Source organism: Coccinella septempunctata, chromosome 3 (assembly GCF_907165205.1).
Source record: "Coccinella septempunctata chromosome 3, icCocSept1.1, whole genome shotgun sequence".
NCBI lineage: Eukaryota > Metazoa > Arthropoda > Insecta > Coleoptera > Coccinellidae > Coccinella > Coccinella septempunctata.
The window spans coordinates 43640244-43655239 of NC_058191.1; the positions used below are offsets into that span (position 1 = coordinate 43640244).

The window sequence follows — 14996 nt, forward strand, 5'->3', positions numbered from 1 at the left end:
TGATAACCTGTAATAGTTATTCTCCTGAACATTTTTGACCGCCTGTGACATTCGACTATTTCCTAAAGGCAAAATTTCGTATCATATTCAAACAAAACAGTTCGAACTAATCATTTATTGGCATAAATTTCAACGTTTCGCTTGGAAGTAAGTCAACGTGATAACAATTACAACAATGTCTAACAATGAAGTGCATCAGCTCATCAGGGAGCTCGTATCAGGCCTTTATCGTACAAATTGATGATGGAGCGTGCTATTATTCCAGCCGTTCGTCTTTTGTAGCCTCCACTGGTCAGCATCACAATGGGGATATGTCTGGCTCTCGCATAACGAAAGACCAATTCGTCTCTCGATATAATGCCCTGCAAGAAAGACGTTTATAATTCATCAACATTACAATTTTTTGTAATTGTATGTCCCAGAAGACTAGACTTAGAAACACAACAGTAGTCTGATTCACTAAAGGTAAAGTTCTTTTTATTGAATGGATTCTGTGGATAATTCTTCAGCTATCTTTCGTTATGTACCTTGTTTTTCAGCATAAGAATAACTTAGAGTTTTGTGAGGGTAGTCTAGCAGGTTACGAAAGGTAAAACATTTCAAAAAGTGTCACTTTATATGTCAAAATAATTTACCTCAGCACTGACTGACAAAGCTCCTAAGGCATCTCCCTCCAAAATATCAGTACCTGCATTGTACACTATCAAATCTGGATCGAATTCTTCAAGTGCCATTATAATACTCCTACAAAAAGTAATTCCCTAAGAACTCTTCCATAAGAAAAACTGAAAATATAGTTCTACTATTGGATTGAAGAAATCCCAGAGAAAACCTATTCTAACCAAGACTTTTTAAAAATATTTCGAGCATGCGCATGCACAACATTCCAAGCTTAGCTCTTATTTGCATATCAAAGCAAAAATGATGTTTCGAAAAAATTAAAGATACAGGAAAGACATCAATTTACCCTTTGACCAAGGGTAAATATTCATTATCATGGGTATAGAAATCAAGTTCAACCTTTCTTCTTATAGTTTTTTTGGCCTCGTGATCGTTGGGATATATGTTTTTGTTGAAAACGTCCAGGATGTAGACGTTCGGATTGTTTTTGAAATCTCTCTCGTGTCCGTTTCCTTGGTGCGCATCCAGATCCACTATCATTATTTTTCTCACTCTGTCCGAGTAGTATTTGAAGAGGAAGTGTATGAGGAGGGTTATGTCGGCGTATATGCAAAAACCACCCCCTTTCCTGGCGCTGCAGTGGTGGAAACCGCCGCCTAAATTTATGGACCAGCCTCTTTCTAGGGCTAATTTGCCGGCAAGAATGCTTCCTCCTGTTTGAAACCTAAAAACAGAAATGAAGTGCAGAAAACTGGAAAAAACACCACGTGAAACAAACATCATCGTCTTTAATTAGGAGAAAACATAAATATTATTATCTGAGTTGGAAAAAACGAAATTACCTGAGTGGTTTCAATATGTATCTCTGGATCATGAAATTCGGTAAGAGGCACAGAAGAAGGTACTCCTCAATGAAGGCGACATACAAACTGAACTACAAAAGAAAAACTTGTATTTTTTCTACTATGATTGAGCAATGAATGAAACCTTCAGTTTCTTCAGATAACTTTTTGGATGAGTGACCATCAAATCTTCTTTAGTCGCTTCTTTAGGTTTAACTATTGTCCGTTCATTCAATAAATGTTGTTTCTCTAAAATCTAGAACGTTTGGAAATAAGTCTAGATCATTAAAGAGGGAAGGAATTGTTGGAAATTGGGACATATTCAATCTACTCACTTTGAAAATATTTTTCCATTTGTGTGTGTCGAATGGGAAGTAATTTTCAAGGCCGAACAAATGAACATTATATTCTTCTCTGTAAATTATAGGCCACTGTGTCCTTTCGATATCGAAATATAGATTTGTTCTGAAAAAGACGACTTTATTTTCCATGTCGATAGAGTTCCTTCCAATCTACATTTGGAAAACCCAAAAAGTTCCATTTTTTCCGGAATATTTCACTTTTAAGATACTTCCGTTCAAGAAAATCATAGGAATTTTCAGTTTTGTGAGGATATTGGAAGCTCTCATGAATCGTCCTCAGAAACGATAGAGTTTCTTTCAATCTACCTCTCGAAAATGAAAAAAGTTTCATTTTTATCGCAAAATAACTAATTGATAGGAGCAGAATATTTTAATAGCTCACAAAATGAATCTCGATGAATTTGGTGATTGTAATTGTCTTCATTACAACATTATTTTTTCGAATAAGCGTCGGTAAATTGAAAGGACCTTCAAAAGATCCAGAAAAAATTATCTCCTTATGTTGAGATGTATTGAAAAATATTGTTCTTCTAAATCCTACATCAATTTTCAATCACAGATACATTGATTATGAAGCAAACAAGATTTTCTAAAAAATCTACGGCCTATCTCTTCAAATGCTGTTCCCTCCATCCATCTAACAAATACTCACTGCATTTTATTGGATCATAACCGTCAATCCCCAAGATGAATTATGTGGTTGGTTACTTCTATTGTTTGTATTGATTGTCGTTCCCAAGCAACAAACCTAATTTACGATTCACGAAGTTGAGTCAACTCTGATGACTTTTCAAAGACACAATGTTGTTACGAATCTGCAGAACGGCCATGAAAAACCGGGTAAACTAATCGGGGTTCTGACCTTAAAACTTATCCAGGCTGGAAAATATCGATTGGTGATTTTGCCCTTTCCAGTTGGTACGTCGGTCCAACCATAGATGGCCGCAGTGACACTGACAATTATCCAGGAAATTTGAATATGAAACGTTAGGAATGAGGTAGGGAAAATGGAAAGTTTGGGAGAAGTGGACATTGGGTGAGTTTCCACCACCATAAGGAGGAATTTGTCTTAATATAATTGGGATTTTTGCAGCAATTTGCAGGTTTTGATTGATAATTACGAATTTTTGATACAGGATTTAACGAATGGGATTCAAATATTTCAAGTAAACTTTTCAGACTCACGTCGGGTTAACAAGGTTTTAATGATAATTTTTTCAGATAGAATACAGTGACCTTAGCGAAAAAGTTAAGAATGTTGTGGTTGAAAATGATAAGCTCTCAAGGGAAATTACCAACTATATCAGTAAAGAGCAGCAAAACCAGAGTGGTGATTCCAATAAACCGCAAATCATAGAAAATTTGAAAATGCAGCTAAATTTGATTTCGACTGAAAAAGACTACGCGATGCAACTTTGGCGGAATGCAATTACCATGATAGATAATTTAGAAGAAGAGCTTAAAACGTATCAAGAGGTCAATAAAAATTCTATTCCAAGATCGGAGGCTATACGGGTGAGTGCTGAAATATCCTTCACTTTCCACTTTGAATAACATTTGTTTTTTAGTTGAAAAACGAATGTGAGGGTAAAATAAAGAGTCTTCAAGATGAACTGGCACTGACCAGGGCAGCACTTTCCAAAAACGACTTCTTCAATATCGAAAAATCAAGAAGCGACTTCTTGACCAAAGAAGATTCGTCTACCAAAATCATAAAGAATCTGGAGGAGGAAATATTGGCGCTGCAACAACGACTGAGCCAGTCGAACCAAGTTAAAGAAGAACTGAGCAAGACGATAAACAAACAGAACAAAAAAATAAAATCGTTAGAAGATAGGAACAAGGAGTACGTAACCAAGGTGAATGAAGCTGTTCAAGTGGTTGAGGCGGCTTGTATAGAGAAGGATTTCGCTCTCATGAGGGAATTAGAATCGAAAGGTAGGTGGAAACATTTACTACATACAGTGTTTATATACAGGTGATCTCAATCAAGAGATTTTAACCACGTTATATAAGTACTCGCACCAATAATCCATTTCACAAGGAAAATTTGTGCATGAATCGCATCACTCAAGGCTTGTTCAATACGTAATCTTTTATTTCCATCCTAGATGAGATGAGCAAAGTGTCCAAAAGTCTTCTAGAAGCGATAGAAAACGCGGAACTTAAACTGAAATCGGAAGTAGACCAGGTAAAGTCAGATTTCAACACGAACTTGAAAACCGTCTTGGACGATCTAAAAAAAGCCCACAGCGATTCTGTCGTGAAACAGAACGAGATAAACACATACGCCAAACAGTGCGCCCTTCTGGAGAACGAGATAGAGAGACTGCAGACCAAGAGGGGTAGAACCGAAGAGGAAGAGGACGGAAATTCGAAACTCCTGATACTGGAGAAGAATCTGGAGAAAACCTTCCAAAAGTTGGTGAGTAGATCTTTGGGTTATTCGATGGAATCGATGGATTGAAGACGTTTTCGATATAGCTGACCTCGGAGAAGGAGAACATAATCTTGAACGCCGAAACGTCTAGATTGAGGGCTGACATGAACGATATGATCCGAAACTTCGAAAATGACATCAAATCTAGGGAGATCGAGAAGACGAGACTGAACAATAAGATTGCGCAAATGAAGCAGGAGAGAGTGGACGGGGATAAGAAATATTTCGAACTGTTGGAGGAACTGGAAGGTATGAGGTCGAAGTTGTTGGAAATGAAACGGGGTTTCAAGGAGGAGATGGAGCAGAAGCAAAAGTAAGTCCTTTTTTTATGAGGTATATACATGAGGGCTATACCTTTGCTTGGACATTTCAGCGAGATTCGATTGTCCCATTCGGAGGAGATCAACCTCATAAGGAGAGAAAACGAAACGAGCCTCAAAGAGCTGGAGGACCAGTTGGAGTCGCAGATCGAACTGAACAGAAGATGGAGGTCGGAGACGAAAATTATCGTGGCGAAACTAGAGGGTCAGATACGACGTCAGAGGGACATAGTGAAGCGGTTGCATCGCGTGGTTTGGAACCTGAAGAGGAAATTGAAGGGAAAGAGGAAAGATAAGAAGATACAACCCGATTTGACGGTGTTGACGGATGCTTCGCAGATCGAGACCAAACCGAGAAGGACGGGGGATACCTGATGTTGTCAATGTTGTAATTGTGATAGGCGTATAAAAAATATTTTATAATAAAGTTTAGGTGGATTGGTATATCACTTTTTTAACCCTGGGTTAGGGTGCGTTCATACAGCGTTACTAGGACCAATCTAATGGTGAGTTTACGCAGATATTGAATTTCTGTGGATGATACTTGATGAAATTCCATAATTGAACTTGAAACAGAATATACGATCTTCACAAAACGAGTCGGGCAGTTCTTCCCCTAGTGCGTTCTGCTCCTCCCGGGTTTTCACACCAGCAAAAAAAGTATCAACAGTTGGGGAAGAGCACAAATAGTGGCAAAGGAGGAGTGAGGTTCCCAGATAATACGGAGTACAGTCTTATGCTTGTTTATATATTTTTCAGTAAAGGATATTCATACACATAATACCTCCAGATTTAAAAATCCGCAACTGTTACGATCGGAATATCATTTACTCATATTTAGTTTGAATTCTGCCTTAATAATTCAATAATTCTTTGTTACGCCGCATAAACTCACATTAACTGACAGATGGCGTTCTTGTGATCGCAATCTGCCGATTTGATTGGTTCCTTTCTTAAGAGTTCTGCATGAAACCATCATTCACTTGTCTTTGATTGAAGGTGGGAGGGAAAATAAAAGAAACAACGATAATACTATACATATATTTGTAAAAAATTCAATGTTCAACATATTTAAAATATTTGACTAATCAATACTCTTACAGCCTAAAAATATTATTCATAAAAATCTTTTAAATATTTTTCGATACAAAATGATATGAAATTCACGAATGGCCACGAGTTTTTCAGGAATCAAAAATCTTAAAATGAAAAATTAAGTCTCAACAATTTTTAAATACATAAAATCAATTTTTTTTCCAAAATTGCACCTTTTCACTCGATTTTGATTGTCCTTGAGTGTAAATTACATGTAAATCACATTGTCCATCGAAACGGATAGAACAGGAGATGAAAAACACCGCCATTAGAACATCGAGTTGTTACCTAATGCATTGTGCTATTTATAAAATTTTAAAAAAATATCAAGTAGCGTTTCTTTAGTACAAAAAGAAGAAATTCACGTGCAGTAAGTATTATTTTTTAGGCAGTAGGCGGCAGAACCGTTAGACTGCACATCTTTTGTTTCAGTCGTCATAGCCACTTTAGAACATTGCTAAATATACCGTTCAAATGTTTTTTTAATGAGTTTCAACGTCGCAGTTAATGAATGCAAAGACGTTCTCAATATTGCACGAAATCGATATATCACGAATTTTCTTAAGACACTATCGCCCATTCCGGGAAGTCAATTATAATTTAATCCTCCATTAAACGGTGCATACAGGATCGGCAAAAATTGTCCTGAGGTAGCAAATGCACGAGTGGAACAAAGATGTATGGACAAAACCAGGCGGGAAATAAAGAGAAAAAATATTTCTCCTCCTCTCCCAATTCGAAGTTCAAGCGGGGAAAATTGTTCTAAAATTTTCCCTTGTTTAACTGATGCGATTTGCCTTCAACTTTCCTCTCATGGGATATTTCCTATCCCTAGATCAGCCTTCACCAAACCTGTATACCCCTTTGCATGGAGGATTAAAAGTTGAAGGGACCGTTAAATTATCATTGGCGTCTCTGTAACTGGGTGTATGCATCTGAAGCATTCCTGAATGGCTAGCCTTATAACCGGGGTTTTCGAGAACCTTCTTCCCATTTCTCCTGAAGGTATCCGACCTTGGGAGTAAGAAATGGTTATTGGTAAGATACGATATGTTTAGTTTTGATTTTACGTCGGTAGTATCATGTTTTTTGGATACACGTTGTATCAATATCATTTTGAGATATGTTTTGATTTTTTATAAACCGAAATTGCGATAGGAATTCGTTCAAAGCGCGTAACTGGAACCTGCGATAAGGAGTAGGAAAATATAGTATAGTTAACGGAAGAAGATTCACTCAGGGTGATCAGTAAAAATAATTCATGACAGTGGTTCATATTTCACTCATTATCTTCGAATAGTTCGTTTCTTTGGTTTCAAGGGTGCTACAGGGAGCCATTTTCGGAATAACCTCGACAAAATATTGACAAAAATCGAACTTATGTCGAAAATGAAACTCGAAGGAATTATTTTTCGTCCGTAAACACTTTTCGTCCGCTGTCGTCACAGTACGAGAGCAGCCATCGAGTCATTTTCGTGAAATATCGAATTAAAGTGGCCCATACTTGATGAAAATCCATAATGAAACATTAGTGCCAGTGATAATAACTGTCAGTTTTTATTATCGAATGAATTTTTCACGAAATCCGCAAACTTTACGAGTGAATTAAGAACGTAGTTTGAATATGAGTAAGTGTTTATAATAATCGAATATGAATAGTGATAGCGATATGGATATCAGTAACGCTCTTCCAGAACTGATAGAATTGGCAACTAAGGCGACGTAGCCGAGGCCAGCAAACAAAAGAAATTTTCGTCCACTACTACGCAATGGCGGAAAAAGTACAGTATGCAACTAGGATACCATAATACGCTAGTTGAATAATATACTATTGTCTATGTTTATACCGAAAATCGGGCTCGTTCACCAATCAAAGACTTACCCTCAATAATCTCCTTCAACTTTACTGAAACTAAAGGAAATTCCGAACGCTGAGTCATGATTTGACCATCTCATCCCATCGATCATCGAAGATTAATCATATAATATTAAAAAAAAAAATAACAGTCTAGTGAGCAAATATACATAAATAATACAAAAAAAAAAATACCGACGAGAGAGACGACACCTGCCTCATTTCTTATGAAAAGCGACCGTGTCCTGTCTCTCCTTCTCCAAGATGTTCTTTGTGATGTTGAACGCGTGAGTCTTCTTGAAGTCGACCTCTTTGTACACCGTGCTGGACTCGTTCTTGACGATGCCTACGGACGACGAACTGGGTATCTTGCAGTCCAGGTCGAGGTCCAGATATTGCATCTTGGACACTATGTAATCGCCCTCCAGGGGAGAAGGTAGGTTTTCGTCCGAGTGGGCCCTGCTCAAGGGAGAGGGGCTAGGGGCCGCCCTCAGCCTGCGGTCCTCGTCCATGTTGGCGTTTCTTCTCATGTGAGCCTCCTGAACGGCAACAGAAAATATCACGTTACCTTGATTTCGACCGAGATTCAAAATTTCGAAAAATGATCGATTCGTTTCTAGTTTACGATTTGGCAACAGCGCCTACTAGAAAATGAAAATAAACAATGGCTCGTTTTTTAAATAACAGCTGTTGATTTACAGCCATCATAAGGCGCGTACTCACTGGCGAGCCTCAACAGCAACCGGCCATAAAGATACAATAAAATTTTACGACCTTCCTTGTTCGTCGCAGACTTTATAGACAGCCATCTTTGTCTATCTCATCAAGATAGTGCATTTGTTGCCCTTTATTATCAACGTATATTTCAGTCGATGTTGCCAACTTGTGCAATAGAAACGAAACGCTTTAAATTTTAAAAACCCCCTTTTTTTAGGTACTTAAAATAATAATATCTCCTCGAACCTAGGTGTATTGACTATCACCCCTAAATTCTTCATAGGGAGTAGAGGGTGAGCTATACTTCAATTTGAAGACAATAGTATTATATAGAGTGACATATTGTCTTCCAATTGAGGTTTAGCTCACCCTCTTCTCCCCAGCTTAAAATTCAGCTCAAAATATGTCCCCCTACGTAAAAAAATTGACCTGTTTCGGCATTTTCTTTGAAAACATCCTTGTCGCGACATAACTGGCCTGGCAAGTTTTCAAATTGTCACCCTGTATATCACAAATAAAACAAAAGTATACGATTTATGCATATTTTGAACAAATTCTCGATGAATTCTACCAAAATCTAGGCGATTGAATATGAATTTCATTTGATTCTTATATTTACCTGTAGTGGTGTAGGCGGCTTCAACTTCCTGTCCACCGATGGCGCGCTCCTGGGAGAGGGCGGTTCGTTCATAGAGCATATAGACAGGGAATCTGACAGTTTCCTCTTTGGTTTGAGCTCTCGATGCACGATCGGGGGCGGCATCAGCTGCGTCTCGGTGAGCAGGGGACTCGGAAGGTTGGAATAGGCCGGAGTGGAGGAGCCTTGAGAATGCGGCGACGCCGGTTCTTCCTGGGTGTCGTTCAGATCGTACCTGAACACCTGACTCGTGCTGGGCTTGGGAGAAATGTCATACTTGAATATCTGACCGTCCAACCGGACCGGCGCGGCGTTATTGTAGCAGTGTCTTCTCGTGAACGAATGCCTCAAAGTATCCGTCTCTACGTGGTGCGATCTCGGAAAATCATACATCTCATCTGTGACGATTTTCTGAGGAAACATAACCCGTTAATAGAGCACTGGATTGAAACAGAACCAAACTCATTTTTACCTGTGATTCATTATTTGTAGTAACTTCGCCCGTCGTAGGGTCCTTCTGGTCGCTACTGAAAATAAATTGAGACCATAGAAATTATTATAACTTACAAGAGATAGTAAGGTTAGGAAATCAATGGTTTAGACACAATTTAGGTTAATCTTATGTCAAGTTAGTTTACTTCATTTGAATTTGACAGAAAAAAATCAAGAGATTATGTCTTACCTTGGCGGCAGAGATAAATTCAAATAATTGGGAGAATTTTGAAGAACGACATTTGTAGGTTTGGGTGGCCTAGGAGGCGCTTCAGTCTTTGTGAACTTTTGAGTTGCGATGAGATCCAAGTCGATTGAACCCGTAGATGGCCTTTTAACCCTCCTCCCTTAAAAAAAATATCAAAATTTTTACATTCTCGTGAACAAACTAATCTATACTTTTAGCTGTGGCAAGTCGACTTTTTCTCTCGCGTTCAGATTCAAAAATTTCAAATTTCAAAATGTTCTCCTCGTTTTGTTTCTTCAATTCCGCATCATTTCATGAAAAAGTGGGTAAAAAGCGCTGGCAAAAAGCGCGGGTAGAAAACGTGGGTTGAAAAGCGTGGGTTGAAAAGCGTGGGTTGAAAAGCGTGGGTCGACAACCGTGGGTTGAAAAGCTTGGGTAGAAAACGTGGGTTGAAAAGCGTGGGTCGAAAACCGTGGGGTGAAAAGCTTGGGTAGAAAAAGTGGGTTGAAAAACGTGGGTTGAAAAGCGTGGGTGGAAAAGCGTGGGTTGAAAAGCGTGGGTCGACAACCGTGGGTTGAAAAGCTTGGGTAGAAAACGTGGGTTGAAAAGCGTGGGTTGAAAAGCGTGGGTCGAAAACCGTGGGGTGAAAAGCTTGGGTAGAAAAAGTGGGTTGAAAAGCGTGGGTTGAAAAGCGTGGGTGGAAAAGCGTGGGTGGAAAAGCGTGGGTTGAAAAGCGTGGGTCGACAACCGTGGGTTGAAAAGCTTGGGTAGAAAACGTGGGTTGAAAAGCGTGGGTTGAAAAGCGTGGGTCGAAAACCGTGGGGTGAAAAGCTTGGGTAGAAAAAGTGGGTTGAAAAGCTTGGGTTGAAAAGCGTGGGTTGAAAAGCGTGGGTGGAAAAGCGTGGGTTGAAAAGCGTGGGTTGAAAAGCGTGGGTCGACAACCGTGGGTTGAAAAGCTTGGGTAGAAAACGTGGGTTGAAAAGCGTGGGTTGAAAAGCGTGGGTCGAAAACCGTGGGGTGAAAAGCTTGGGTAGAAAAAGTGGGTTGAAAAGCTTGGGTTGAAAAGCGTGGGTTGAAAAGCGTGGGTGGAAAAGCGTGGATTGAAAAGCGTGGGTTGAAAAGCGTGGTTCGACAACCGTGGGTTGAAAAGCTTGGGTAGAAAACGTGGGTTGAAAAGCGTGGGTTGAAAAGCGTGGGTTGAAAAGCGTGGGTCGACAACCGTGGGTTGAAAAGCTTGGGTAGAAAACGTGGGTTGAAAAGCGTGGGTTGAAAAGCGTGGGTCGAAAACCGTGGGGTGAAAAGCTTGGGTAGAAAAAGTGGGTTGAAAAGCGTGGGTTGAAAAGCGTGGGTGGAAAAGCGTGGGTTGAAAAGCGTGGGTCGACAACCGTGGGTTGAAAAGCTTGGGTAGAAAACGTGGGTTGAAAAGCGTGGGTTGAAAAGCGTGGGTCGAAAACCGTGGGGTGAAAAGCTTGGGTAGAAAAAGTGGGTTGAAAAGCTTGGGTTGAAAAGCGTGGGTTGAAAAGCGTGGGTGGAAAAGCGTGGGTTGAAAAGCGTGGGTTGAAAAGCGTGGGTCGACAACCGTGGGTTGAAATGCTTGGGTAGAAAACGTGGGTTGAAAAGCGTGGGTTGAAAAGCGTGGGTTGAAAAGCGTGGGTCGAAAACCGTGGGGTGAAAAGCTTGGGTAGAAAAAGTGGGTTGAAAAGCTTGGGTTGAAAAGCGTGGGTTGAAAAGCGTGGGTGGAAAAGCGTGGGTTGAAAAGCGTGGGTTGAAAAGCGTGGGTCGACAACCGTGGGTTGAAAATCTTGGGTAGAAAACGTGGGTTGAAAAGCGTGGGTTGAAAAGCGTGGGTTGAAAAGCGTGGGTCGAAAACCGTGGGGTGAAAAGCTTGGGTAGAAAAAGTGGGTTGAAAAGCGTGGGTTGAAAAGCGTGGGTGAAAAAGCGTGGGTTGAAAAGCGTGGGTTGAAAAGCGTGGGTGGAAAAGCGTGGGTTGAAAAGCGTGGGTTGAAAAGCGTGGGTGGAAAAGCGTGGGTTGAAAAGCGTGGGTGGCAAAGCGTGGGTTGAAAAGAGTGGGTTGAAAAGAGTGGGTTGAAAAGCGTGGGTTGAAAAGCGTGGGTTTAAAGCGTGGGTCGAAAAACGTGGGTTGAAAAGCATGGGTTGAAAAGCCTGGGTTGAAAAGCGTGGGTGGAAAAGCGTGGGTTGAAAAGCGTGGGTGGAAAAGCGTGGGTTGAAAAGAGTGGGTTGAAAAGCGTGGGTTGAAAAGCGTGGGTTTAAAGCGTGGGTTGAAAAACGTGGGTTGAAAAGCGTGGGTTGAAAAGCGTGGGTCGACAACCGTGGGTTGAAAATCTTGGGTAGAAAACGTGGGTTGAAAAGCGTGGGTTGAAAAGCGTGGGTTGAAAAGCGTGGGTCGAAAACCGTGGGGTGAAAAGCTTGGGTAGAAAAAGTGGGTTGAAAAGCGTGGGTTGAAAAGCGTGGGTGAAAAAGCGTGGGTTGAAAAGCGTGGGTTGAAAAGCGTGGGTGGAAAAGCGTGGGTTGAAAAGCGTGGGTTGAAAAGCGTGGGTGGAAAAGCGTGGGTTGAAAAGCGTGGGTGGAAAAGCGTGGGTTGAAAAGAGTGGGTAGATTGCGCGGGTGGAAAGCGCGTGTAGAAAGCTCGGGCGAAAAGCGCGGGTAGATAGCGGAATTTCATTTTCTGATAAAATATAAAAAATACAAAGATTTAACATAAATATCAATACGAAAGTGATATTATTCTTCATTAGGGAAATAACATAGTTTTTGATTTAAATTTCACTGTGCTGCATCTTTTAATGAAACACAAATCTGTTGAAAACATTCTAATGACACTCAACCAACTGAAGTATTCTAATGAATTTGCATGAAGAAGAAAAACCAATTATTCACTTAAACAATGGTAATTATTCTGATAAGTGCATCAGATTGTTTATCCATTACTCATTTACAATTAGAAAGTTCATTAGTTTTTGAACGATTATTTCAGAATGACTAATATTTGATTACTCAGAAGTACAAAGCGTTTATCACACAAGGGTGAGAGGAAATGGTCTGGAGATTGCTTTAAAAAAGCAAATGAATAATGAAGCCTTGATAAGGATGTAAACAAATAAATAATCACAAAAAATCACTCCCTTTGAAATGAAACGAATCTGGTTCAAATCTTTGCCAATATTAGTTGAATATTGGCACAAAAGAGAATAATATTCAGTATTGGAAGAAATTTCGAAAAAACCGTCAAAGAAAGTTCAATCTAAAATAAAAACTATCAATTTAAAACACACATCCAATATTGTCAGTTTTTAAAATCATTTTAAAGAAATCCCAAAGTACTAGGATATCCTAATCAATTGCAGAAAATATTTCCACTTACCTTCAGATGATGCATTATCAGTCCAATCTCCTTCGATGAATACATTCTCTGAATCAGTGGGACTTTGCAAGGGGGAACCATCGTTACCTTGATCAGCTGTTTGATCTAGTTTTGTGTCGTTTGGGGGGGATTTCGCTATATGACTCCTTGGACTATCGTAAAACATTTGAATGTCATTAACATAATTTAAATATATTTTCTGGGAAGATCCAGTTCCATATGTATTATTTTGCCAACTCGTTACTTTTTGGGTCAGAGAATTAAGTTCCTAAAAAAGAGGTTAAACGTATAGGGACCTATATTGAAAAAGACTAAGAAACTCACCTGCCTATCAAAAACAGGATATTTGCCTGTCATACATTCTGATATTGGAATGTAAGGACTAGTACTAACGGGGGTAATATTATTTCTTTTTAATGTACCACTATCTTCCTCCACAACTTCTACATCTGAAGGCATATTACTGAGATTCCCTGCAAAACCATAACTCAACAAGATCGTTAGTTTAATTTAACAAAAACTCACCTGAAATTCTTGACTCTTCATCGTCATTCGTTGCTGCATCTGCTCTTAACCCACATACCTTACAGATGCACTTCACCCAAGATCTCATTTCCACTTCTGTATCTGCTGCTAAGTAGTATGTTCTGGTAGGAGTCTTGATATCAAACACATGATCAAACTTTAATTTTCTTTCTTCCAACCGAAGACCTAAATCAACCTGTTCACAATGGTCCAAATTTATAACACCCTTTAAATGTCTGCAATTTCTGTCAGTATAATAATTCAGCACATATTGTCCTGGCAATTCACCTTGTGTTAAGGAAAACCAACGACGTCTCCACCTCTACAAGACAATTAAAATAGATATACACGAATTAATACTAGTTAAAGAAATGATTCATTCATTGTGTAGCATGCAAGATAGTATGTTGCTATGTTGATAATACCTTAGAAAATTAAGGGACCTACCGCTCTTAAAATCCTCTTTGTCGGTGGTGATTTGGTCAACCAACCTTCGAACACCACTTCTTGGTTGGTTTTTGCCATCTTATTAGTGATGTTGTCTAAATACTTTTCTATTTTCTGCATGTGTGCAATCTGAGTCTACCAGATGATGACTAATACAATGTCATTTGAGGAAGGTAAAAACAATTAAACACTGTTGGCTGTTTACAATTCGCATGTACAATTTACGTCAGAAAAGTAAAACAGGGAATACCAGCTGATTGAACAGAGTTGCCAAATTCCGATAGATTTTTACCCCTAGAAACAATCAAAATACTAAATCCAATCCATTGTTTTCAATCGCTGTCACAAGTCACACGTACATTTGTCTTTGTCACTATTGTCAGTAAATGTCAACAGTTCACAATAAACAAAAATTATCTACTCTAGTACAAAAGTGATTTCAATCATTTTGTTATTAACAAAATCAGCTTTCGATTAATTCATTTGTGTTATTGATGATTATCTATTCATGTTTTTGTATAGAAAACTGTACCATTACTAATGGCTAATTCTCTTCTTGGAGAACAGAGGGCTACCATTCTAAAATGAAATCTTTTACAAGAGTTAGTCACTGTAATGAAATATAATAATTGAATTCAGCAATTGAAATGTACTACATTATTGATTTGGAAGTTCCATCTTATCAAAATACAATCTGAATTCCCTCATTACTTGACGAGATTGCTGCATAGAGAAAGTCTCTGGATTGCTGTATGATTCCAAAATTCTTACATGGTGGATGCGCCAGAATCCACATAATTTCTTTATAATTTTTGATATTCGAATATGCATACAGATTTACTGCAAAGTCTTTTTGTGTATCACTTCAAATAATGTCGGAAAATCTTCATTTTCATCGATCTGTCTGATTTCTTTCAAAAGAAGGAACAAACATTGTAGCTTCAGAGCAGGAGTTTTGTATGTTCCAATTAATTCTTTAAATTTACTGCCGGACAATATAACAACCCGGAATTGATTTCCTTCTGAACATTCTTCATTGTATCGTAAGACAAAGCTGTTGAATAATACCAATTT

The 14996-nt window shown here is 39.0% G+C and overlaps 3 protein-coding genes across 3 annotated transcripts; 1 reads left to right on the top strand and 2 right to left on the bottom strand.

The window, feature by feature from the left end:
- Positions 1-100: 100 nt before the first annotated feature.
- Positions 101-2694, bottom strand: LOC123309728 (histone deacetylase 11). The gene is made up of 7 exons (XM_044892962.1): positions 2478-2694; positions 1799-1928; positions 1609-1719; positions 1464-1555; positions 968-1345; positions 636-744; positions 101-362 (listed from the first exon to the last, which is right to left on the bottom strand). Exons 1-7 carry the CDS (start codon positions 2480-2482, stop codon positions 204-206), a joined length of 984 nt encoding a protein of 327 aa, XP_044748897.1. The 5' UTR covers positions 2483-2694; the 3' UTR covers positions 101-203.
- A 26-nt stretch (positions 2695-2720) lies between these two features.
- LOC123310444 (desmoplakin-like) lies at positions 2721-5029 on the top strand. Its single transcript, XM_044893912.1, has 7 exons — positions 2721-2861; positions 2919-2991; positions 3047-3340; positions 3394-3763; positions 3937-4250; positions 4310-4578; positions 4639-5029. Exons 1-7 carry the CDS (start codon positions 2833-2835, stop codon positions 4958-4960), a joined length of 1671 nt encoding a protein of 556 aa, XP_044749847.1. The 5' UTR covers positions 2721-2832; the 3' UTR covers positions 4961-5029.
- Positions 5030-5610: 581 nt separating this feature from the next.
- LOC123309279 (protein daughter of sevenless) lies at positions 5611-14327 on the bottom strand. The gene is made up of 8 exons (XM_044892312.1): positions 13923-14327; positions 13476-13797; positions 13275-13423; positions 12951-13218; positions 9572-9728; positions 9362-9416; positions 8872-9300; positions 5611-8074 (listed from the first exon to the last, which is right to left on the bottom strand). The coding sequence occupies exons 1-8, from the start codon at positions 14040-14042 to the stop codon at positions 7754-7756; spliced, it is 1821 nt and encodes a 606-aa protein (XP_044748247.1). The 5' UTR covers positions 14043-14327; the 3' UTR covers positions 5611-7753.
- Between the last annotated feature and the right edge of the window lie 669 nt (positions 14328-14996).